We start from the raw sequence: 26,230 nt of genomic DNA on the forward strand, positions 1-26,230 counted from the left end.
GCCATAGAAAAAGTCAAAGAAAAAAGAAAAATAGAAAAGTCGAAGAGGCAGAAGCCATAAAAAAGTCGAAGAGGCAGAAGTCCAAGAAAAGTCGAAGAGGCAGAAGCCATAGAAAAAGTCGAAAAGAAAAAAGTCGAAGAGGCAGAAGCCATAGAAAAAATCGAAAAAAAGTCAAGAAAAAGCAAAGAAGCAGAAGAAAAAGAAAAGAGGAAGAAGCAGAAGAAGCAGAAGCCATAGAAGAAAAAAAGTCGAAGAAGCAGAAGTCATAGAAAAAAGTCGAAGAAGTCGAAGAAAAAGTCAAAGAAGTAGAAGTCAAGAAAAAAAAAGAGGCAGAAGCCATAGAAAAAGTCGAAGAAAAAAGAAGTCAGAAGAAAAAAAGTCAAGAGGCAGAAGCCAAAAAAAAAGAATCAAAGAAAAAGTCGAAGAGGCAGAAGCCATAGAAAAAGTCGAAGAAAAAGTCGAAGTCGAAGAAAAAAGTCATAGAAAAAGAAGAAGAAAGTCAAAGAAAAAAAAGTCAAAGAAAAAGTCAAAGAAAAAGTCAAGAAAAAGTCAAGAGGCAGAAGAAGAAAAAGTCGAAGAAAAAGAAGAAGAAAAAGTCAAGAAGCAGAAGAAAAAGTCAAAAAGAAAGCCAGAAAAAGTCGAGAGGCAGAAGCCATAGAAAAAAAGAAAAAGTCGAAGAAGTCAGAAAGAAAAAGTCAAAGAAGAAAAAAGTCGAAGAAAAGTCAAAGAGGCAGAAGAAAAGAAAAGTCGAAGAAGCCAAAAAAGTCAAAGAAAGTCGAAGAAAAGAAGAAAAAAATAAAAAAAGTCGAAGAGGAAGAAGCCATAGAAAAAAGTCGAAGAAAAGAAGAAGAAAAAGAAAAAAAAAGTCGAAGAAAAAGTCGAAGAAGAGAAAAAGTCAAAAGAAAAGAAGAAAAGAAAAAGAGGCAAAAGAAAAAGGCAGAAAAAGTCAAAGAAAAAAAAGAAGAGGCAGAAGCCAAAGAAAAAAAGAAGAAAAAGTCATAGAAAAGTCGAAGAAGAAGAAGCCAAAAAAAAAGAGAAGAAGAGAAGTCGAAGAAAAAAAGTCGAAGAGGCAGAAGAAGAAAAAAAGCCAGAAGAAGAAGAAAGTCAAAGAGAAAGTCAAAGAAAAAGTCAAGAAGTCTGAAGTTCGAAGAAAAAAGAAGCCATCTTCGAAGAAGAAGTCTTTTCGAAAAAAAACTATGGCTTCTGCCTCTTCGAAGAAAAGTTCGAAGAGGCAGAAGCCTTCTCAAGAAAAAAGAAGAAAAAAAAGAAAAAGTTTTCTTCGCAGAAGCTTCTTTTCTTCGAAGAGTCTTGAAAAGAAAAAAAAAGAAAGAGAAAGAAAAAAAAAAGAGAAGAAAAATTCGAAAAAAGAAGCCTTTCGAAAGAGGCAGAAGCCATAAAAAAAGCTTCGACTTTTCTTCTGCCTCTTCTTCTTTTTTCTTTTTCTTTTCTAAGAGGCTGAAGCCTTCGAAAAAGTCTAAGCTTCTGCCTTTTGAAAAGTTCGAAGAGAGAAGGCTTCTTCTTCTTTTCTTCGACTTTTCTCTTCGAAAAATCTAGAAAACTTCTCTTCCTCTTCTTCTTCTTCGACTTTTTCTATGAAAAGCTTCTTCGACTTTTTCGACTTCTGCTTCTTTTTTTTTTTTTTTGACTTTTTCTTTTCTTCTTTTTCTCTTCGACTTTTCTTCTCTTCTTTTTTTTTCTTCGACTTTTTCTTCCTTCTTCTTCGACTTTTTCTTCTTCTTCTTCTTTTTCTTCGACTTTTTTCTCTTTTTTTTCTTGACTTTTTTTCGACTTTTTCTTCTTCTTCTACTTCGACTTTTTCTTTGGCTTCTTCTATTTTTTCGACTTTTCTTTGGACTTTTTCTTCGACTTTTTTCTTCGACTTTTTTTCTTTTTTTCTTTGGCTTCTTCGACTTTTCTTCGACTTTTTTCTTCGACTTTTTCTATGGCTTCTGCCTCTTCGACTTTTTTGGCTTCTGACTTTTTTTTCGACTTTTCTTCTTCTTTTTTTTCTTTTGACTTTTTCTTTTTCTTTTTTCTTCGACTTTTTTGGCTTTTTCTTCTTCTTCTTTTTCTTGACTTTTTCTTCGGCTTTTTCTATGGCTTTTCTTTTCTTTTCTTTTTTTTCTTTCTTCTTTTTTCTTTTTTCTTCTTTTTTGACTTTTCTTCTTCTTTTTTCTTCTTTTTTTTCTTCGACTTTTTCTTGACTTCTTCGACTTTTCTTCGGCTTGCCTTTTCGACTTTTTTTTGACTTTTTCTTCTTTTTTTTTCTTTTTCCTGCTTCTTCGACTTTTTTTGACTTTTTTCTTGGCTTCTGCTTTCTCTTTTTCTTCGACTTTTTTTTCTTGACTTCTGCCTTTCTTCTTTTTCTTCGACTTTTTCTTTTTCTTCTTTTTTTTTTGACTTCTTTTTCTGCTTTTCTTGGACTTTTTCTTCGACTTTTTTCTGACTTTTCTTCTTCTGACTTTTTTCTATGGCTTCTGCCTCTTCGACTTTTTCTTCGACTTTTTCTTCGACTTTTCTTTGGACTTTTTCTTTTTTTTTCTTCTTCTTTTTTCTTCGACTTTTCTTCGACTTTTTCTTTGACTTTTCTTTTTTTTTCTTCGGCTTTTCTTCTTTTTTCTTTTTTCTTCTGACTTTTTTTTTCTTCTTTTTTTTCTTTTTTTTCTGACTTTTTCTTTTGACTTTTTCTTCTTTTTCTTTGGCTTTTTCTTCGACTTTTTTATGACTTCTGCTTCTTCGACTTTTCTTCGACTTTTTCTTTCTTCGACTTTTCTTCGACTTTTCTTCTTGACTTTTTTCTTGGACTTCTTTCTTCGACTTTTCTATGGCTTCTGCCTCTTCGACTTTTCTTTGGATTGGCTTCTTTTCTTCTGACTTTTTCTTCGACTTTTTTCTTCGACTTCTTTTTTCGACTTTTCTTCTGGCTTCTGCCTCTTCTTCTTTTTCTTCTGCTTTTTTTTTTTTTTTTTTTCTGCCTCTTCGACTTTTCTTCGACTTTTCTATGACTTTTTCTTTTTCTTCGACTTTTTCTTCGACTTTTTCTTTTTTTCTTCGACTTTTTCTTCGACTTCTTCTTCGACTTTTTCTTTGACTTCTACTTTTTCTTCGACTTTTTCTTCGACTTCTTCGACTTTTTCTTTTTTCTTTTCTGCTTTTCTATGGACTTTTTTCTTGACTTCTCCTTCTTCGACTTTTTCTTCGGCTTCTGCCTCTTCGACTTTTTCTTTGACTTTTTTTTCTTCTTTTTTTCTATTTTTCTGCTTTTTCTTCTCGACTTTTCTTGACTTCTTTTCTTCGACTTTTTTATGACTTTTTCTCTTCTTCTTTTCTTTGACTTTTTCTTCGACTTTTTCTTGGCTTCTGCTTCTTCGACTTTTTCTTGGCTTCTGCTTCTCTTTTTCTTTTTCTTCTACTTCTACTTCTTCGACTTTTCTTCGGCTTCTTCTTCGACTTCTTCGACTTTTTCTTTGATTTTTTTTTCTATGGCTTCTGCCTCTTCTTCTTTTTCTTCACCTTTTTCTTTTTCTTCGATTTTTTCTTTTCAACTTTTTCTTTTTTTTTTTTTCTATGGCTTCTGCCTCTTAGACTTTTCTTCAACTTCTATTTCTTTGACTTTTTCTATGGCTTTTGCCTCTTTGACTTTTTTCAAATTACTGCTGTCATGTTTGTTGTCATGTCCAGTTCCTGCATGGAATGTAAAAATAATAAAAAGATTTCATAGGGCCCTCTTTATTTCATTTGTGTCTTTGTTTTATTGTAGTTGTCCTTTAGTTTGTTACTTGCATCTAGGTTCTTATGGGCAGCCGTGGCCTAATGGTTAGGGAGTCGGGCTTGTAAATTAAAAGGTCTGGCAGGGTTTGAAGGTGGCGGGAGTGAATAACCAGCACTCTCTCCACCCTCAATAGCACGACCGAGGTGAGTCCCTTAAGCAAGCACTGATCCCCCAACAATATAATAGCAATATGGCTGCCCACTGCTCCTGGTGCGCGTTTGTTCACTACTCACTACTGTGTGTGTGCACTTGGATGGGTTAAATGCAGAGCATAAATTCTGAGTATGGGTCACCATACTTGGCCTAACGTCACATCCTTTTCCTGTCCTTATTAATAACAAAGAACAAAAAATGTCATGATATAAATTTTTGTTGTGAAATAAAATTACTATGAATCATGATCATGAAGTAAGATTTGGTTTTATCCTTTAAGCTAATTTACAAATATGTAAATCCTGTAGGCTTGGTAGTTGTTCACCATAATCCTGTGGAGTGGCACTTGCATGTGATTATTATTATTTTGTTATTTTATTTTTATGTTTTTTTTAAAGGGGTCATCGGATGCCCATTTTCCACAAGTTGATATGATTCTTTAGGGTCTTAATGAAAAGTCTCTAATATACTTTGATTAAAAATTCTCAATTGTTTTGTAAAACAACACCCTTTTTATCTTGCCAAAATCAGCTCTGCAAAAATCATCTCATTCTAAGGGGTTGTTCCTTTAAATGCAAATGAGCTCTGCTCACCCCGCCCCTCTCTTCTCTCTGTGGAAAGACGGTGTTGTTTACATTAGCCACGTTTAGCCGCTAAACTTCCTAACTACCATGTTATTAGGAAAGGCGATTGCAAAGATTCATAAAAAAATGCTTATACTCACTTCTGCTGTAAGTGAAGCTGGATCATGAAGGATTCGCGTGAACATAGACGGATATATGTACATCGGGAGGCGCATTCCATTTACAAACAAACGTAATCTACTGCATGTTCAACGGCTCAGATGTCGGGAGTAAATGACGACCACTATGTTCATTATTACATCCAACAACACAACACCTCAATCGCTCAATCAGAGATATTCTTGTCTAACTTAAAGCCCTGCTCTGGCATCAAAACATGGAAAGTTACTGGACTCTGACAGCTGGTCTGAGGTGAGAGCTCATGTCAGTCAACTATTGTGGGAGCGGCATCTGTTGGTGTGACGGCACACCGACAGGCATCTGAGAACGGCTCGATTTGAAAAAGGGGATATTATTTTTACAGATTAATTAAAAACCACTGCATGGATTTTTATAATTATAGGGTAGATTTGTACATGCACTGCCAACACACATTAATGTTCAAACAGCATGAAAAAGTGAATTTAGCATTCGATGACCCCTTTAAGGGGAGATTAAATGCTTTGTTTTAATTAAAAAAAAAAAATATATATGATTTGGATCATCTATTCAATTATGTTTTCTGTTGTTCTATGTTTCTTGTAGTATCGTGATATTTTTGTCAGGTATTGTATCGAAGTCGAAATTTTGGTATCGTGACAACACTACTTTGAAGCACATTTCATGCCTGTTCTTTTCTTCATCAGGCAATAAAACAGTCAGAGACTCATGTGCTTCTTGTGCCTCCTTGCAGTGGATTTTAAACTTTTCAAACACATTTTTGACCTCATTGTCACATTCTCTATCATTCATGTATTCCTGAATTGTCATTTTCAGTTGGTCTGCTTTATCAAATTTTTTCTTTCTTTGTTTCTGTAAAATATCAAGCTTTGCCATTAACCCTTTTGCAGTAAGTTTAACCAATTGTTTTTTTTTTAACAGAAGGTTCAACCTTTTCAACCTCTGATTTCTGAGTTTGGACCTCATCTTTATCGACTTCAGAACCACGAAACTCACTTTGATCTGCCATTTTTAAACCTTTAAATAGGTCCAATCGGCTCTCCTAGAATACTCACTGCATATTTTACCTCATAAACATCACCCAGAACATTGTAAACATGGGAAAACAAGAACTTAAAAAAGATAAAACAATTCTTAACACAAATCCCTTTTTTACCAATGCGCATTGGATTTCAGCTTTGTTTGTTTTGTGTGCACACTGTTTATATGGCCATTTAACTCAAGCTGAAGTGAAAGTACTCATGCCTCAGTTCCCAATGCATTGCAGGCTGAAGACTTTGGCTTTCATGCACACTGTATCCTCTTTGTTTACACTGTAGTCTTTTGAAATCCATGAATGATCAAAGCAAAAATGCACAGTAAATCCAACAAAAGAGACTGTCCAATAATCCACAATGAATCCAGCAAGCAACGCAGTGAATAATCCACAATGAATCCAACAAAGACACAGCAAAGAATGTGCACATCCAACCTCAGATCAGCTGACTTTTCCTGTAGTCGTCCAATTTGATCTGCTTCAGTGGCTGACGCCAATAAAACTCATTCTCTGCACCAAGGCTCCTTTCAAACCTTTTGACGTTAACTTGTAGGGACGCAGATGGTTTAAGAGTCTGGTTTTGACGCATGATTCTGCCTTGAATAAAAAAAAATCCATACCTTCGGGATAAAATCGGATATGCCAGTCCATTTATTGTCCATTTGGCATCGCAAACAACATAAACAAAAACATCTTAACATCAAACTTAACTTTGTCTTTCATGTTACTAACAAAATATTTAAATTCATAACAAAAAAAAAACTGTTACGAGTCCCGGGGTACTTCTCAGTATCCTTCCTCTTCTCTTCGCTCCTCCGTCCTCCATCCTATGACCCAGAAACCGATCGAGCTCAACCATCTTGTAGGACATCTCAATTCTCTAATTGCACCGTGAGGATCGAGGAGCGAGGAGGCTTCCTGGGGAGTCATGGGCGAGGTGTATCCTTTGCGGAAGTATTTTATCGACTAAACATGACGCACATATAAATTCTCCTCCACATTCACATCTGTCGTAATATTTTACTTTTGCAGTTTAAATAATGTCATATATTTAAACAGGGCATCTTGCTTTATTCATATTTATTATGATTGCCTTAAATAACTTTAAAGAACTTTAACAACATATGGGCAGATCCCTTTAGCGCAGCTGATGATGCTTTGAAGTGATGCTTGAGTGGTCAAGAGGCTTGTTTGAGATGAGCAAAATTTGCGCAGAGCCAATCACCGCAAGATGCATGCCAGTTAAAAATGTGTCCGAGTTACGTCCGTCTTGCTCTGATGTTATGCTGACGTGCCAAAAATCTGTTGCAACGGCAAGGCGGCTATGTCAGATTGTGCAGTCGGGCGCAGTAGCTCTCCACTGACTGTGCTGACCAAAAGCACGATGGGAAACACCTAGATGACGACAGCTTAAAGCTCATTGGTTCAGACAACAGTGATATTGTGCTCTCTTCTAAAATTTATTATTTTTTTAATCAAATATAATGTGGTTATGTGTTTAAATTATGCATGAATATGCCCAAACACTATGCCAGTGCAATCTCTGTGGGAGATATATGATTGTTGACATATTTCTATAAAAATCTAAAATACACATTTGTATTAAAGTAAAAATGGATGATAAATACACCTTTCATATAGAATTAAATAGCAAGCTCTTGAGTGTCGTGTTCATCATAGTTATTTCATGTAAAAACAAGAGCTGAAATTATATCATGTTTATCAGTAACACAGCAGGTGAATGTGATAACGTGATATCCGCCTTTAATCTCGTAGGTATCTGTTCCACTTTGAGAGCTCAGAACTGTACGTCTAGACTGCACTTATTTCACTCCTTCCCTCACTGCACCCACCTACTCTCACCTTCATTTCAGTCGAGGCGCACCTCAAACAAGCGTAATAATATTCCAATGTTCATCCTTTGATTCCTGTGTCCTCGCATCTTTTTAATTGCGTCCTTCCCTGCATCCTGAAGAGGTGGTGCCAAGACGTGCAAGGAAGCAAGAAAAGGAAACGAGGATGCACAAATAAGAAATCAGAAGCACCCCGGTTGTGGCTTGAAGGGGTACAGCTCCGACCGGAAACTAATAATGAAATGAATTGTTCTACCTATTGGATCGTGTGTGTTTTTTTAACGTCTACACCTACTCCAAACCTAAACTTAGCCCTTACTAAAATACTATAAAAAGAGTTTTATTGTTGTACAGTGTGACAAAAATGGCATTACATTGCCCAATAGCTAGAGCTGTATTTCTTCTAGCTTTAATCAAGCAATCCTGGTTACTGTAACAAACAGGACTCGTAGGAAGCGTGTAAGATCCAAGTGCGAGCTTTATTTACAGATCGTAGTCAGACAGGCAGGGTCAGTATCCAGACAAACAGAGTGACGAAGGCAAAACAATATCGTAATCCACAAAACAGGCAGAGTCCAAAAACCAGCGAGAGCAGTCCAAAAAGTAACAAATAAACAAGGAAAGGAATGATGGCAAAAACTAGACAGAACTATGGAAAAACAAAAGCAAAACTATGATAATAAAACAAAACCATGACAATGACAAAACAGGGCAATGAAAACAGGGAAACGCTTGGTAGAGTCCGCTAGAGCAAAACAATACTTCGCACTTCCTGTTTGGTGTAGGCCTCCCTTTATGGCCACCAAACAGGAAGTAACCAACGAGGCAGCAGAGGGAGCAGCAACAGTCAGTTCATGGGAGAGGGCTCCCTCTGCTGGCGTGCCGTTACTGAATCCCCCCCCTAGGAGCGACCCCTGGCGCTCAAACAACAACAGTCCAGGAGGGTGGGGGAACAGAGGCAAAACAGGGGGTGGGACGGAGGGCCAGGTCCATGTAGAGGAGGTGGGCCTGGACCACAGAGCAGTGGTAGACAGTGAAGCACTGGAGGACCTGGACCACAGAGCAGTGGTAGACAGTGAAGCACTGGAGGACCTGGGCCATGGAGCAGTGGCAGACAGTAGAACACTGGAGGTCCTGGGCCATGGAGCAGTAGCAGACTGTGAAACACTGGAGGGCCTGGGCCGTGGAGCAATGGCAGAGTAGGAAGCCATGGTGGAGTAGGCAGAGCAGGTAGAGCAGGGAGCCATGGCGAGGCGGCAGAGCAGGCAGAACAGGAAGCCATGGCGAGGCAGGCAGAGCAGGCAGAACCGGGAGCCATTGTAGGGCAGGCAGAGCAGGCAGAGCAGACAGGAGCAGAGATATCCACAGTGAAACTAGTGACATCCATAGCAGAGCAGTGTGTTCATGGACTATTTCCTTGGCCGTGGCATGACAGGCAGAGAGTTCATAATTGGCCTTCTTGACCGTGACGTGGCGGGCAGAGTTTTCATGATAGGCCTTCTTGACCGTGACATGACAGGCAGAGGGTTCATGATAGGCCTCTTTGGTCGTGACAGGACAGAGAGAGAGTTCATAGGAGGACGCCGCCCCCATTGGAAGATCCACAGCATAAGCTGACATCTCTGGATGCATAGGCGTCAATTCTAGGGCAGACGTGGTAGTGAGTTCATAAATGGGCGCCACCTCCTTAGGAGGTTCTACAGCGTATGCTGACACCTCAGGAGGTATAGGCGCGAACTCGTGGACAAACGAGTCCTCAGGAGCAGACTTGTGGTCAGATGAGGCCTCTGGGCAGATTCATGGACAGACGAGGCCTCTGGAGCAGACTCGTGGACAGACGAGGCCTCTGGAGCAGACTCGTGGACAGACGAGGCCTCTGGAGCAGACTCGTGGACAGACGAGGCCTCTGGAGCGGATTCGTGCACAGATGAGGCCTCTAGAGCACGGTGTGCAGCCCACACACTGAAAATGGCGACGGCCATTACAGGCAGCACAGTAGATAGTGGGGAGTCTGTTGACCTTGAGGGTGTGGATGCTATGGACTTGTGACTTGGGAGTGTGGACTCTGCGTGGCTTGGGCGTGTGGGCTCTGGGGGGTGAGCTGATACGTGAGGTGGCTTGAGAAGGTCAGAGGGGACCTGGTGAGGTTTTGGTAGGACAGCAGTTTCTTGACTTGATTCATGGAGGTCTGTCATGACTTGACTTGACTCAGGGAGGTCTGCCGTGACTTGACTTGTGAAGAACAAAGGTGACTTGACCTGGCTCGTGCAGTCCAGCTGTGACTTGACTTGGTTCATGAAGGTCAGCTGTGACTTGACTTGGCTCAGGCAGATCAGCTGTGGCTTGACTTGGTTCATGAAGGTCAGCTGTAGCTTGACTTGGTTCAGGAATAACAGCAGCAACTTGACTTGACACAGAAAGTGTAGCCCTGACTTGACTTGACACCGGAGGATCAGGCATCACTTGATTTGATTTGGGTGAGATGATTCTGACTTGATGAGGCTCAGACGGGGCAGCCATTTTGTGAACAGGCTTGGTGATGATGGCCATCTTGTGAACAGGCTTGGGGATGGCAGCCATCTTGTGAACAGGCTTGGGGATGGCGGCCATCTTGTGGACTGGCTCTGGGATGGCAGCCATCTTGTGGGTTGGCTCTGGGATGGCGGCCATCTTGTGGACTGCGGCCATGACAGGTGCAGACTCTGGACAGGCAGGCATGGCGTGAGCAGGCTGTGGCTTGGCAGACGTGACGTGAGCAGGCTGTGGCATGGCAGGCATGGCATTACAGGGCTCTGACGTGACTTGAATAATTCCAGACATGACGGAAAAATCCACAGGTTTGGCTGATACTGGGGGACAGCAGGGTTTCTCATCAGCTACCCCCACAGTAAATGGTGATCCAGCCAACCGGAGGGCAAAGTCAATGTACTGTTCCAAAGGCCAGTGAATTTTCCCTCCAGGTAGGCCAGATTGAATTGGATTGTTTAATCAGTTTCGGAAAATGTCTTTAAGTGCCACATCATTAAATTCCACCAAATAGCACAGCTCACAAAAGTCCACAACATAATCTTCGATGCACTGATTACCTTGATGAAGACCGAAGAGGTGTGATGCCAGGTCCATGGTGATCTGTGTTAGAAGCCGCTGGATCTTTGGTAGGTGAAGTATTCTGTAACAAGCAGGACTTGTAGGAAGCGTGTAAGATCCAAGTGCGAGCTTTATTTACAGATCGTAGTCAGACAGGCAGGGTCAGTATCCAGACAAACAGAGTGACAAAGGCAAAACAATATCGTAATCCACAAAACAGGCAGAGTCCAAAAACCAACGAGAGCAGTCCAAAAAGTAACAAATAAACAAGGAAAGGAACGATGGCAAAAACTAGACAAAACTATGGAAAAAAAAAAGCAAAACTATGATAATAAAACAAAACTGTGGCAATGACAAAACAGGGCAATGAAAAAAGGGAAACGCTTGGTAGAGTCCGCTAGAGCAAAACAATACTTCACACTTCCTGTTTGGTGTAGGCCTCCCTTTATGGCCACCAAACAGGAAGTAACCAACGAGGCAGCAGCAACAGTCAGTTCACGGGAGAGGGCTCCCTCTGCTGGCGTGGCATTACAGTTACGTGCTTCATGCTGCAGTGTATCCTGGGTGCATTGTACAAGACTCATCAAGAGCTTCCAGAATGCATTACAGCATGAAACATGTCACCACTGTTAAGACTGATGTCTGTGTGTGTCTAAATGCAGGTCTGCAGATCTGCTTAAAACAGCACTGGATTTTATGCTGTTATAACACATTGCTACAGTCATTAGTATTAACTGAATAACATGGGTTAACATTACATTAAACTGTAATTTGTGTGGTTTTGACAGTTGCCAAAATTGTCGTGAATATTTTTCTGACCACTTATCTTCAGTGGTACAAATTTAATTTATCCTTAAAATGTCGTTAAGTGCTAATACTCTGCCAAATAATTATATAACAGTGTCATTAATATTTTTCTTGACCTGAACTAAAGTGGTGCAAGTTGAATTTGTCATTAAAATGTCATTAAGTGTTAATACTCTGTCAAATTGTTTTATAACAGCATCATGAATATTTTTCATTTCATAATGTGTGTTTTTTCAAGTTTCCTCTAACAAAAGGTCAGATAATAGACAATTTCAAATGTTGTAAAAAAGATTAGCTGGTGTTATAGAAATAAATTAAAATCATCCAATAATAATAAATAAATAAATAAAATGTATAAAATTTTATTTATTGCATTTGGAGAGCGATTCACCCAAAAACTAAAATGAAAACCGTACAATGGTGGGTTAAGTCATGCAGAGTTTGACCTTCTTAGAGTGGGTCTTCTTGAAATACCACCAACCTCTAGCGTCCAGAAGACCGACTGGCGTTCATCAAGTGTTGCCACGATGGCCACGATAGTATTAGAAAATAAGTAAAACAAGATAAATTTCAATCACTGGAATCCAGTTCTCTTGGATAGTTAATAGACTGATCATGGCTTGATAACAAATAATTGCCCAGTAGGTGCACAAGCATTTTTATTTCTTACATTTTTTCCATTTTTTAATTCATTTCCTCACAACAAAATACTAGTTCACTTTCATATTTTTCTGTACAAATGTTGTCATATAGTACAACATGTATAGTATGTAACATATATAGCTGTCGTGTAGTACAACATTGTCTTATGTCAAGTTGTCATAACAAAAGCATCTCAAACAATGTCATCTTTGCATTAAAAATGACGTTAACTGAGCGAGTGACACTTAATGACAGTTGTCATAAACATGCATAAAACCTCCTTCATATTTGTTAGGGTGTGTAGCATCTCTTCTCTTCATGGCCATAGCCATATCAACATAGCATATGTTGGAGCTGAGGAGCTGTAGCAAGCCTATAAGCTGCTGCTCCTGCCAGAATACCCAACTGTGTCCTAGGGAGTGCTGTAGGGGCCTTCCATGAAGCTTGCAAGTCTGCAAAAAAAATCAGGAAATATTGGCAAACTCTTTTTTTTCTACAACTTTGGTAACACTTACGGTAGGGTACCAAAATTACCATGAATTCATGCATAAATTCATGCTTGAATTTTGTATTACTTCATGCTTTAAAATCTCATGATTTATCAGGAACTAACACAAGTTTAAAGTCTTTCATTCATGACTTCATGGATGAACAACACCTTAATTAAGACATTAACAAAGATGGGTACATCATCATGATTTATTATGCATGATCATGATGTTTTATTTGTTCACAAAAAAAAAATTAAACCATGCTTATGGCACATAAATCATCATGAAATATTTAATTTGTGCATGAAAATATTATTTCGTGCAGGTAAGACTATTTAAATTACTAAAGGGATATACAAAAATCCATTACCTCATGCGCGCATACCGGATAGAACTGTATATCAATTAATGTGAGAACTAATGTTTATTCTAATGTAAACTAATGTCAAATATTCTAATATTGAACTGATGTAAAATTCACGTACTATGTGCTGTGATTGGCCAATGTTGGGGTCTAAAGGAGCTAATATTTGCAACTTCTTTAACGCTAGCCTCTTGAGGTTAGCAGGGGAGTCCATTAAAATGCAAAACTACAAAATACAAAAATACAACTTCCAAGAAGGTGAAAATGTGGTGCTAAACTGTTGCTCTCCACCCTCTAACCATCTCCTCCCAAACAATGCTGTAAATAAAAGAAAACATCATGATCATGCATAATAAATCATGATGATGTGCCCATCTTAGTTAATGTCTTAATTAATATGTTGTTCATCAATGAAGTCCTAAATGAAAGACTTTGAACTCTTGTTTGTTCCTGATAGTTCTCAAGATATTTTAGGCATGAAGTAATGCATGAATTCACGGTAGTTCATGTACTTTTAGAGTAAAGTGTTACCCTCTGTTTTGCAAGCTCAGCTGCTCTGGAAATCACAGCATTGTCTGAAGGGTAGCATCTGAGGCCTCTGAAGCACTATCCCCTGTTTCTGACTCCTCTGGAATGAAAAGTCTGTACCTTTGAAACTAATCACTTCATGCTACCACTGACTAGGTTGACCACCTGGCAATAGATCTTTTGCGGGAAATAGATGTGTGTGTGAGATAGATTAATTTTACTGTTATGCTATATAAATACTAATTACATTTGTTGTCGTATGTGCTGATTTATGTTTCTGAACACACACATGTAAGTGAGAGAAAGCCTTTTTTTATTAATGAGAGATAAGGGATTTGTGTTTGTGCATTTTGATACGCAAACAGTTTACTTCAATGTGCTAGATTTCACCCTTACCCTCCTTGGCTGTTTATGAACTGTCTATACAAATACAAATATTACATCACAGATTTAAATACTTACCTTTCATTATTATATTGTTTAGTTCAGAGTAATAGCAAAATCATGATCCTTACTTGGAGAAAAAAAAAATCACGATTTTCAGTTCATCCAGATTTGTTCAGGGGGTGAACAAAGAAAAACAGGGATTTAACCTCTACAGAGGTCGCACCTTGCAATGATAAACCAGCCAATCCAAGCTTATTTCAACAAGAAAGTTTTTCTCTGCTCCCGGCTTTCCTCTTTTACAGCTTATTTGCATAATCAAACAGAGGGCTGACTTGTGTTCCCTTATCTCTGATCATTGTAAGAAGGAGATCAACATTTACCATCACCATTAAGGAAAGTAAAAGAGCATTCTTTTTATATGAAACATGACATATATTGGGTTACGTTAACTAGTGGTTTGATGATACGAAATGCATACAAACAGACAAAATAATATACCCATTTAACAAATAGTTTTCATGCAGATTTTAGTCTTTTACATTTAGTCTTTCCTAACTTCTCTTTGATGTTGAAGAAGGCGTCACCAATCCTTTTGGTATTGATAATAGGCTGTGGAAGATGTCTCCTTCCAGACAGCTTGGAGCCTCCAGGAATCTCTGCTTTGATGTCACAGTTTGGTTCATCAGTTAAGGTGGATTTTATGTCCTTGAAAGTTTGGTGAAAGTTTGTGGTCCTACTAGACATTACAGTACAAGGTTGTCCTCCAAGGTTGTCCATTAATTTGTCCTCATTTTCTTTCCTTGTATCCTGGTTAGTTAAAATTAAACTCATGTGTATCAAAACTTTTTCTACTTAGTACATTTTTTGACGCAGAGTCAAGAAATATGCAGACAAAATACTAGTGTTACATTAATGATGGGTGACAAAATAAATAAATAAAATAAACTTGCAATTGTTTATTTGGGGCTTTTAGTTTCATTGTTTAACTCAGTATGCTTCCTCAGATTTAATACCAAACCTCTGAAACCAGAAATTTCCCTGATTAAACGTATAACTTATGATAAACAGAAGCTTTTTTGTGCATCAAGTACACATATTTTAGCTTATTTAATGTGTGTAAGACGGAAGAAAATAAAATGCAAAAACACAGGTGGTGCCGCAGGTGTTCCTGGTGCCAGTACTCAACGGTATATTTTATTCTGAATTCCCAAAACTCTCAATTTTAACATTTTAAACAATAGGGCCCTACTCTTTTTTCTTTTTTTTTCCTAGAAATGCTTGTGTGTTTTAATTTTTCTGATAATCAAATGAAGGCATTCACCTTTTTTTTTTTAATCAAATGAAAATGAAACCTTTTATTTATTATTTTATTTTATTTATTTATTTATTTATTTATTTTTGCCAAACATATTTAAACCGTCTTTTTGAGTTTCAATATTCAGACACTAGTGCATATCGCAATCCGTGGGGCATCCCCTAATATAATGGTGTATAACATAATGGGAAATACTGTATGATATGACGGAAGGTCATACTTTGCCTGAAAACCACTGGTCTTACGCATAAGCAAAATTTTTGTACCAGAATAAATTTCTCAGTGTAATAATAATAATAATAATAATAACAAAGTTCATCATCACATAACTCTGACATCCTGGTGTTACATCATGTGCCAGCCATGTATACCTTTAATAGGCTACAATGATCCGGGTGTAGAGACTGAAGCAGAGTACCAGCAGTTTATGAGAGCAGTCATTATATATTACACCCTTCTCTGTGCTGTGAATTAAGAGCATAAAATGTGTAAAGTACTAAGCTTACTTTAAGCATGTTCATGAACGTAAAGTCATGACACGCGCATTGCATTCCCCAATTTACATCAAACTCACAGGGAATACAAACACTGAACTCTGTGTAACCCAGTGATAATTAAATAGTAAAACAACTTTCCCCACACAGTATGTTGAAAATGATTGAACACCTCTCTTTTACTCACACAGCCACTCACAAGAATGAGGTTTGACACCTTTAGGTCACTAGTAGTAAAAGTTTATGCTCATGGCATTACTGCAGTCAAGAGTATCAATGTACATTTGCAGGTATAGTAAAAAGCTTATTTTGGATTAGTACCATCTGTATAGTGTTTTTTTTAGCTGCCAACAGCATTGGTCAGAATAGAAATGTTGCAGTTACTTGGATGATGGCACTAACATGCTCCTACACACACTTGCTGTGTCTGCAAACATTTACATCAATGCTTTTCTTTCTGAACACTCTACATAGAGTTTTGCATAGCGTAAATGCAGTCCATGTCTTCTGAATTTACAGTGGTGGCTGCTGAGACTCTAACTCTGTACAACTGGAGTCAATGTTGGTGTTGTTGGTCCAGGTTTGTGATAATACAGCTCTGGCTGATTCTGTGAATTCAACAGGACCCTCATATACAGGTGGTTCTCTCTCACGCTGACTTGGAGTATTCTCTGGAGGGTAAGGAGGAGGTGGGAGATCAAACCATGCGGGTCGGCTGTAAAAAATAAATAAAAAAATACATAAATAAAGGGTAACTTCAAAACATTAGCTATGTGATTATCTACCATCAGCACTAATGCTACCGCCTTCTGTCTTTATTTGTTTACTGTCTTTTTTAACAGTTAAGATATTATTAGACCGTACTGTTAAACGAAAGCAGACTGTAAATGAAAAAGTATTATAGTGTTTTCCTTTATATTATTAAAGAAAAGCAAAAGCTATAATACTTTCTCATCTAGCTGTCCATGCAGCAGACTTACCACACTGTAGAGTACACTGTTGGTTAGAGTGTTCATTATGTTTTTAACAATTGCTTTAAAAGTAATATATTCATTAGATAACATAATTACATAATCTATATGTGTGCATTTGCTAAAGTATGAATCTGCTTACAGTATTTCTAATTTATTTCTAATTTATTAAAAACAACAGTCTTAACATTCGTATTCGTAAGCATACCCAACATCCAGTACAGCCTGCGAGTATGATGGTGGCAAGTCTATTGCAGTTCTAGGATGTTGTGAAAGAGACAGCAGCTGGAGACTATGGACTGAGCTGATTGCCTCTGATGAGGACGAACGCTGGGGTGAAAGGTCATGGCCTCCACGACGGGCATGTCCTCTGTCCAGTATGACGAGCCGGGAAAGCAAGAGTGGTTGGTGGCAGGCACCTCTGTAGACCCCCTGTGGCAGCAAGACACTTCGCTTTCTCTGATGGTGCAAGACAAGAGCCAGCAATGCCACTACCAGGACAAAGATGACGGCACTGCCAATAACTGCATACGTGATACTGGGGTAATAGCGTAGTCGATAGTCCAGTGTCACAAAGCCTTGTCCAGGGGATTCTGGAAGGAACAGGAAATAAGTACATTGGATTATGTACGGAAATTTCTAACACTGATGTAATAGATTACTGGGTTAATTTGTTTTCCCCCCAGAGGTTTTAATATCACTGTACAATAAATGTGGGAGCGAGATCTGACATTATTATGGTACGAGGATCCTATTGGAATTGCTCAGATTATTTTTCTCCAAAGTCTAAACATGCTCGAAAAGCTCGGAAACTTCGCACACACGCCAGAAGTGGTGAAAATTTACATCTGATACAGCTTTCAGAAATGGGTGTGGCCTCGAGCTCATACATGTACGAAGTTCTGTAAACTCATGTAACACACCAATAACAAGTCTGTTATTTCGATTTTCTCGCCAAGTTTTGTGCCGGCAAAAAAAAAAAAATGGGGGGGAAAAAGGAAAGGAAAAATCTTTTTCGGATAAGCATCAAAACAATGCCCTACCGTATTGCAACGCACCAAAGCAGTGAGTACAATACAAGAATAACTTCTAGAGGTTACCAACGTTTACTAAACTGTGGACAAGCTTTTGACTCTAGAATCTGGCGATGCTTCCTGTTTTAAGTGTCAGGTTTTTCTTTTCCTTTCATTTTTAACCAAATGTGCATGTGTTGCCTTTCTAATGTCTTTTTCTGTGTAAATGTATCCTTTTTGATTCGTTGTTACTAAAGGTGAAACACGTTAAGAACAACTGAACGATCGGTTGTGGGACTATTTTGTCATAAATCGCATACTATTCATTCCTGAACTTTGCCGTCCGTTACTTCACTTTTGCTTTCACTTTCAAGATCGGCTCGGAAGGAGTTCGCCGGAACAGTTCCGTGTTCAAGCGCACGCAAAAAAGCCTGCCGCAAAGCACCGGCAAAAGTTATTACCATGAATGTGTCGGGGATAAATAGTAAGGAGATTTTTTAATTATTCATTAAACTAGTGTTTTCTGAGTCAGTGTCGCAAGGATGAAGGTGCCGATCCTGACTCGCCATCTCCTCTTTGGATGCGCCTTTACAGATTACATCATGAAATTGTTTTTGTTTTCGACTTGCTGTATTTCGTTAAGTTAAAGCTTTCTATAGATATATGTATCATGTTTGTGAGGTATGTATTCGCTCAGTTTCGGTTCATTTTTGTGAAGCGCTCCTGTTGAGACCACAGACAGCGCATTTTGTTTGTTTTCTTTAGAAGCACTGTTTGCAACGTTTTGTTGATATTGTGAGTGCACACAAATAAAAGTAGACCCTTTACAGTTTGGAATGATGTATTATTCTTACTTTTATCAGCAAAATTGACGGAATATTTAAAATGGTTTCTACTGAAACAAAATGCAAGTGATCGCGCTGGCGCCTCCATGTCCTGCAAAGCGGTTTTAGCTTCCACTCTCCACACAAATGAAGTCTTCCAGACTTCCGTTGTCGTTACTTTAAAAACAATACACATATATATATATATATATATATATACACTACCGTTCAAAAGTTTGGGGTCAGTAAGACTTGCAGTAGTCTTTAAAGAAGTCTCCTATGCTCATCAAGGCTGCATTTATTTGATTAAAAATATAGAAAAAAAACAGTAATATTGCAAAATGTTTTTACAATATAAAATAATGTTTTTTATTTTAACATACTTTAAAATAGAATTTATTCCTGTGATGAAAAGCTGAATTTTTATCAGCTGTTACTCCAGTCTTAAGTGTCACATGATCCTTCAGAAATCATTCTAATATGCGGATTTATTATTAGAATGATCAATGTTGGATAATATCAACAGTTGTGCTGCCAAATATTTTTTGGAACCTGTGATTTTTTTTTCAGGATTCTTTCATGAATAACAAGTTTAAAAAGTACAGTGTTTATTCAAAATATAAATATTTTATAACAATGTAAATTATTTATTATTAACTTTTAATAAACTTTTAATTATTAACTTAATACATCCTTGGTGAATAAAAGTATTAATTTCTTAAAAAAAAAAAAAAAAAAAACAATAAAAATGTACTGACCCCAAACTTTTGAACGGTAGTGTATATATATATATATATATATATATATATATAACAACAATATTTAACGAACACAAAAAATGCTTCAAAACGTTTAAATTACTTTAAAATTAACGAAATATAATCACTTTGCCATTGCATACAAAATTGAACTATTCTAATAGCTGAAACAGTAGTATAAGCTGTTTTGGGAAAAGGGCGAAGAACGAATCCAGTATAAACATGCAGATGTCATCCCGAAACATTGCACCATATAAAACGAACGTTTCATACAAATTCTGAACGGATTATAGCCTAGAAAGTGCGCAAACCTCGCTCACTTTATTATCACGTAAAAGCGTCACTCAACTCATTTAGCGATCTCACAAGTTCTGTTATAATCAATGAAACTCTTTAAACTACACAATGAGTCTGGCTATTTTGCCAGACCTTGAGTTGCTTTTGCTTTCGTTTAGTACCTCCGTACAATCGGGCCTGGGCATGGCAAACCGCTCCAATTGCAGCATGGCTGACAAGGGGGATGACTAACCATCACCATTTATGTCCATTACCATATTCAGTTATAGCCATATTGCACCACCTGCTGCCATTTTGAAGTGGCATGTTCACATTCATGTCCTGGCCTGAACACCTAAATGCCTAAATATTCTGTTATAATCTTAGTGCCACCCACCACAAACTTAAACATGCAATGTACAATCTGCACCAAACTTCACATGTTTGGTTACAGTCCTGGGCTGAGAACCAAGAAAGAAGAAAGCACAATATTCAGTTATAATCATAGCGCCACCTACTGGCAACAGCATACGGGATTGGCTAACTTTGCATAGCACTGAACATACCATGTTCAATCTGCACCAAACTTCATATGTTCGATAAAAGTGCTGGCCTGAAGAAATCTACATGCCAATATCCATTTATAGTCATAGTGCTACCACCTGGTACCAGGGAGTTTGGCAGATATAAATATAAACTTTGGACTACCGGGTGGTACACAAGACTGCTTGCAGCTTTCTTTTTATTTCTAATTAATTTTTTTACATCTCAAAAAGCTGTGCTATCAGAAATAACAAATGTAACGTTTAAAGACATTTACAGATATCAAGAATTAACATTTCAACTAGTACCAACTGAATTCTTGATATTAGGAATGAAAATTTTAACAAATTTTGCATTTATGAATATTAATGAGATCTGCTTTTCCCATCTCTTTCCCATTCTCTTTGGAAGGAAGAACATCCATGCACAGAAACGGCTCCTTCTGTATTTATTTGTTTAGTCAATGAAACATAAACTATATAAATATAATTTGTTGTTACTTGTTGAAAATATGTAAAACATTTATTTTATATATATATATATGTGTGTGTGTGTGTTTTGGTTATTTATTTATCTATTTATTTTAGTCATGACGCAAAGTGCATTTAAAATCCTTTAATGCACGGAAGCCATTGATTATCCTGCTTATTTCGTGGTCATTTGCCAAGTTATAAAGTTAAAAGTAGCTTTTGCCCGCCTTAAATGCTAGAATTCATTCACATAAAAGTGATCGTGATCTTACCACACTGTTTCATCTCTGTGTCTGATTTATTTCAATTAGTTATCAATCAAGAGAGACAGACAGACAGACAGAGCGAGACAGAGAGAGACAGAGAGATGGCAGTTGTGTGTGCTTATACCTGGCATCTGCACGTCTCTCACTACAAACAGTTAATTACTTCAAAAACAGAGATTTTACTACCTTGTTGCTGAGGAAGATAATGTAGCGATGTAGCATCTAGGCTATTTTATTAATAAAAATTGCAGGGAAGCGTTGACAAGAACTCTGTGTGTGTGCGCAGAGTCGTAATTTCCGACCTCCCTCGCTCGCTCTCCCAACTCAACACAATTCAATTCAATTCAATTCAATTCAATAAAAAATAAATTGACTTGGAACTACCTGTGCATTAAACGGTTTTACTACGTACCTGCCAGCTAATCAGAATCCAGTATTCAGACAGACCATGGTCCATACATTGGACATATGGTCCAGGCCATACATTTTTAAGCAATTAACAAATTGTATAAATGAATAAATATACATTTTTTTTTTGTTAATTGCTTAAAAATGTTAAAACATACATTTCAAACCCTTGAACCTTTCAAATTTCAAAACCTAACATGCAGTCTCATCATTCTTGATAATCACTACAGCAGTGTTTCCCAACCCTGTTCCTGGAGGCACACCAACAGTGCACATTTTGGATGTCTCCCTTATCTGACCAATATATTTCTGTTCCTCGAGTCTCTACTAACGAGATGATGAGTTGATTCAGGTGTGTTTGATCAGGAAAAGTTGGAAAATGTGTAGTGTTGGTGTGCCTCCAGGAACAGGGTTGGGAAACACTGCACTACAGTAACTGACATCTTTATGGTCTTGAAATACTTAAAAGCAAAGAAGACACACAAATGTTTTCGCGAAAAAAGGTACTCTCTTTCAAAATGTCTGGTAATATCGATGCCTTGTGGGCAGTGCGCCGACATACAGCGCCGTTGTACTATGGGATTTTTAGTTGAAACCCATAGTGCTTCATAACATGCAAAAGAAGAAAAAAAAAATACCCCTGGCTTCTGATGATTTACTGAGATCTCATGAAACAAAACAAATCAGTCTGTGCAAGAAACTGAACATTATTTACAACATTATTACCTGTAATCCAGAGCTATTCAGAGAGAGAGTTGTGACAATGGAAGTTCAAAATACATACATCAGTAGGATTGGTATCAGTGATACTGGCCTTCGGTCATAAAAAAGATGCCATTAAACAAATAATAAAAATATACAATCTTTATGTTGTTTTTATATTAATTTGAAGGTTGAATGTGAAATGATTGCAAAATTAAAAACTTTTAATGTTAGGTGGGATTAATCGCAATTAATTTGCAGGAAGTATTTATGCATTTAGAATAAACTGAAAAGCATGTTGTCCTTGTATAGTGTTCACCATAGTACATGTATAGTCTCCACATTTGCTGTGCTGCAGAGGAATGCTCCAGTCACTCACAAAAAGGAAAGAACGCATGATTTCCCCAATGATGCGGAAAGGAGAAAAAATGACGCATGAAGTTTAATACAGTTCGCATTTATTTGTATAGCACTTCTTATTATACCCATTTTTTTCAAAGCTGCTATACAGAAAATGAGTGTTTCTACAAATCAGAGTTCTGTTATCAGGTGTAACTGTGTCAAAATTCATATGGCAGAAATAAACAAAATCTAAAATTAGGCTGTACAAATCCGTCACGTATTCATTTAAACAGAAACAATGAACACATTAAAGCAATGATTACATGATGCGATCAGTATTTGACAGTTTTGTGTGCTTATTCAGAGTTGGTGTCATCTGAAGTCCTCTCAAGGGTTGGCGTCATCTCTTCACAGGTACTGTTCTTTCATCTAAAGAACACTGGAGAAATGGTTACAAGATGCTCAAGCACATATCAGTCCTGCGGCATCACTGCTAATCCACCAAACAGTGCTTCTATAATAGCTAAGAAGTTTCAGTACAAAATACAGTAATGAAATAGAGACTTACTGTGATTACTTCAGTGATACAGTAGTGGTATATACTGTAATATATTTTTTGGTAATTTAGCCTAGTATGATTCTGAAATGAAATCTGCTTACCTATGTTAAACCTTTTTTTCATTCTCACTTAAGTGCACCAGCATCCTTTGCAATAAATCCAAGTCTAATAAATAACTTCCCGTCAGCAAAAATGATGAATGAAACTGCATGAAGAGAATGAATAACATTGTGTAAATCTACTAATTTAGTGAGGAACAATCTAATAATAACAATCTGTCCTAATGCACAAAGTAATTTGATTAGCTGTGCTGATAATGTACAGTTGTATTCTATAAATGCCTTACCTTTTAAAAGTTCACCACAGTGGATTCTTTGCTGCATCTCTGTGGCGTTAATAGTATTTAACGCAACTTCTGGGAACTATTGAGAGGCTCCACAATATGCCATTGCTGTAAAAACACTGGTCCATTGGATTGATTGCAGTCAACGTAACTCTCTCTCTCAACAGCTCAGACAAACTGTCCGGAGTGATGTCTGGATCCCAAACGAAAGCCACAGGTATTCATTTCTGTGTTCCTTGATTTGCTTTTTTTTTATTCTCTAAAACAGGTAGCCACTGATTTGCATTTTATCAGCACCAAGGACCACAGTTTCGGTAAAAACGTCTGTACTATTTTGCTGAAGAAAAAAGTACTTAACAACATGCTAGATATGCCTAATAGTCAACAGAGGATGGCAACTAGTTGTCAGAAGTTTCTTAAATACCTAATGGGGTTCTTATGTGCAATATATTGTGGTCTACTTAAGTCTAATGAGGACTTATGTGGTTTTATTATTAGTCCGAATAGGTCAAATGGGGTCTGAAGAAATCTGATTGGGTCTTTAGCAGATATGATACGGTCTGTCAGGATATATATATATAATAAAGATATAATAAAGTCTGTCACAATCTCATGTGTTTTTCTGTTAAAGTCTGTTAGAGGAGAAGTCCACTTCCAGAATAAAGATTTACATAGAATGTACTCACCCCCTTGTCATCCAAAATGTTCATGTCTTTCTTTCTTCAGTTGTAAAGAAATTATGTTTTTTGAGGAAAACATTTCAGGACTTTTCTCCATATAATGAACTGCTATGGTGCCCCGAGTTTGAACTTCCAAAATGCAGATTAAATGCGACTTCAAACGATTCCAGCCGAGTAAGAAGGGTCTTAACTAGCGAAACAATCAGTTATTTTACCTCGTTTTGTCTTACTCTGCCTGGACTGTTTTTGTTCCGGTTTCATGACAGTGAGGGTATGTCGAAAAACTCCCATCTCGTGTTCTCCCTCAACTTCAAAATCGCCCTATATCGCTGTTTTACTTTTTTTGTTAAGGGTGTTCGATCTTCTTTGCATGTTCACTTTGCAAAGACTGTGTCAGTACTTCTGCAGCGATGTAGGATGATTTTAAAATGGTTTTTGAAGTTGAGGGAGAAAATACGATTGAAGTTTTTCAACATACCCTAACTGTCTTGAGCCAGAATACACAGGCAGAGTTCAGGCAGAGTAAGACGAGACGAGCGCTTGACATTAAAAAGTATTTAAATTGTATTTCGATCATTTCGCTAGATAAGACCCTTCTTTCTCGGCTGGGATTGTTTAAAGCCGCATTTTGGAAGTTCAAAATCGGGGCACCATATCAATCCATTATATGGGGAAAAATGCTGAAATGTTTTCCTCAAAAAACATAATTTCTTCACAACTGAAGAAAGAAAGACATGAACATCATGGATGACATTATCTGTAAATCTTTGTTCTGGAAGTGGACTTCTCCTTTAAAGGTTATGATGAAGTTCTGTAAAGCCAACAGTAAAGTTTGTCAAGACAAACTCTGACATCTTTTTATCGTGACCATTTAAACGCACTTTTATTATTTGTGAAATGAATGCATTTATACTAACTTACACATCACTGAAAGTATACATTTTAGCAGTTCATGCATTCCTTGGGAACTGAGCCTTTGACCTGTGGTTCAGATCTGTGCACATTTAGATTTTTCGCTGATAATACTAACATTGCCAAACATTAGAAAGAGTGTCCACATACCTTTAACTATAAAACTCATTTAAAACATTTAAGCATAAATCTTTTGGTGAAGTCTTCTTAAAGTTTATTTCAACCAGATGTGTGGAAACATGTTTGGGCAGTGTATGTCTGTACCTGCTGTTGTAAGGCAGTTCTCCTCATCACTGTTATCTTGACAGTTATCCTGTCCATTGCATAAAAAACTACGATCCACACACCGTCCATTGTTACAGTGGAACCGTGCAGATGAACACACCAGAGGGTTTGCAGCTGTGGAGTGGGGAGAGAAAGTACGAATTTAACAGTATTATTACTGCTATTGTTTCACAGAAGTCTCTCTCTTTCTACCACTATAATAAATAAAATAAGATTTTTATTAATAAATATACATTTATACACAAGACCTTTTACGTTTATAAGATACATATTTATACATTTATATAAATATATTTATTGGAGTATGACAAATAAAAAGTGCTACAATTACATAAAATTTAAAAATGCAATGGAATACTTTAAGAATACTTCAAATCATCTAAATTTCAGAAACTGTCTCAAATTTTTGATTTTGTTATTATTTATTTATTTTCTGATTTTAAAAAAAACTACGTAGTTTATTTCAAGATATTCAATGTCGTGGATGTATATTTACTGAGTGATCCACTATTTTGTAGAAAAGGGGTTAAAAATGACAATGTTCACCCACAATTCAGAACAAGATTACAGCGGACTGAAAATTACTTAAGAAAGATGGCAGCATCTATTTTTTTTTTTTTTTTTTTACTTACACAGAAATACGTAGATAAATTAATAAAATCTGTTGCCAATTTTATTTGCATTATATGCCAGTGGTGATAGCTCAAAAATGGAAAAACTTTTGGAAACATTTTTTGCATGCCTTTAACTAAAGATATCTCAGATAATGAAATAATCTCTGTATGATTTTACATTTGTGTTCTTAAACTTTTTTTTTTCAAGCCCATATATGATTTAGCCCCATGGATTTATTGTTTTTAATGGGCAATGTCTGAAGAATAAATAATACTATATATACAAAGTAGTGATATTGTGACAGAAAATTATTTATTTGTGACAGAAAACTGCATAAAAAAATACAACAGAGTTTGGGTGTGGTGTCACCCAGTGATTATTTTGATATAGTGCCCAAACAAAATCTCACAAGAACCACCATTTTTATGTTATCAACTTCAAATTTGGAACATAGCATGGTAAGACATATGGCTCTTATAGCAATTTTTGGAGTGCAACATATTTTATAAAATGTTTATTTTATATATATATAACAAAAAATGTATATTACATTATCTATACTGTAAACTTAAACTTCTATAAGTTTTTATA

At 37.1% G+C, this 26,230-nt stretch overlaps 1 protein-coding gene and 1 long non-coding RNA gene across 3 annotated transcripts in view; one reads left to right on the top strand and one right to left on the bottom strand.

Moving 5' to 3' along the window:
• Positions 1 to 70: 70 nt before the first annotated feature.
• On the top strand, positions 71 to 1,242 carry LOC127161959 (uncharacterized). 2 transcript variants are annotated; one of them, XR_007827221.1, is made up of 3 exons: positions 71 to 117; positions 406 to 457; positions 1,223 to 1,242. It is a non-coding gene; the product is annotated as an uncharacterized LOC127161959 (long non-coding RNA). The 2 variants fall into 2 exon arrangements; XR_007827222.1 differs by lacking the exon at positions 71 to 117 and adding an exon at positions 325 to 347.
• A 13,389-nt stretch (positions 1,243 to 14,631) lies between these two features.
• ldlrad3 (low density lipoprotein receptor class A domain containing 3) overlaps positions 14,632 to 26,230 on the bottom strand; it is a 48,338-nt gene continuing 36,739 nt past the window's right edge. The window contains exons 4-6 of the mRNA XM_051104747.1: positions 25,004 to 25,138; positions 16,852 to 17,236; positions 14,632 to 16,387 (exon numbers count right to left, since the gene is read on the bottom strand). Coding sequence (XP_050960704.1) covers positions 16,186 to 16,387; positions 16,852 to 17,236; positions 25,004 to 25,138 — 722 coding nt within the window. The 3' untranslated portion in view covers positions 14,632 to 16,185. The remainder of the gene's footprint in view (positions 16,388 to 16,851; positions 17,237 to 25,003; positions 25,139 to 26,230) is intronic.

The sequence above is a fragment of the Labeo rohita genome, unplaced genomic scaffold (assembly GCF_022985175.1).
Source record: "Labeo rohita strain BAU-BD-2019 unplaced genomic scaffold, IGBB_LRoh.1.0 scaffold_79, whole genome shotgun sequence".
In the NCBI taxonomy this organism is placed as follows: Eukaryota; Metazoa; Chordata; class Actinopteri; order Cypriniformes; family Cyprinidae; genus Labeo; species Labeo rohita.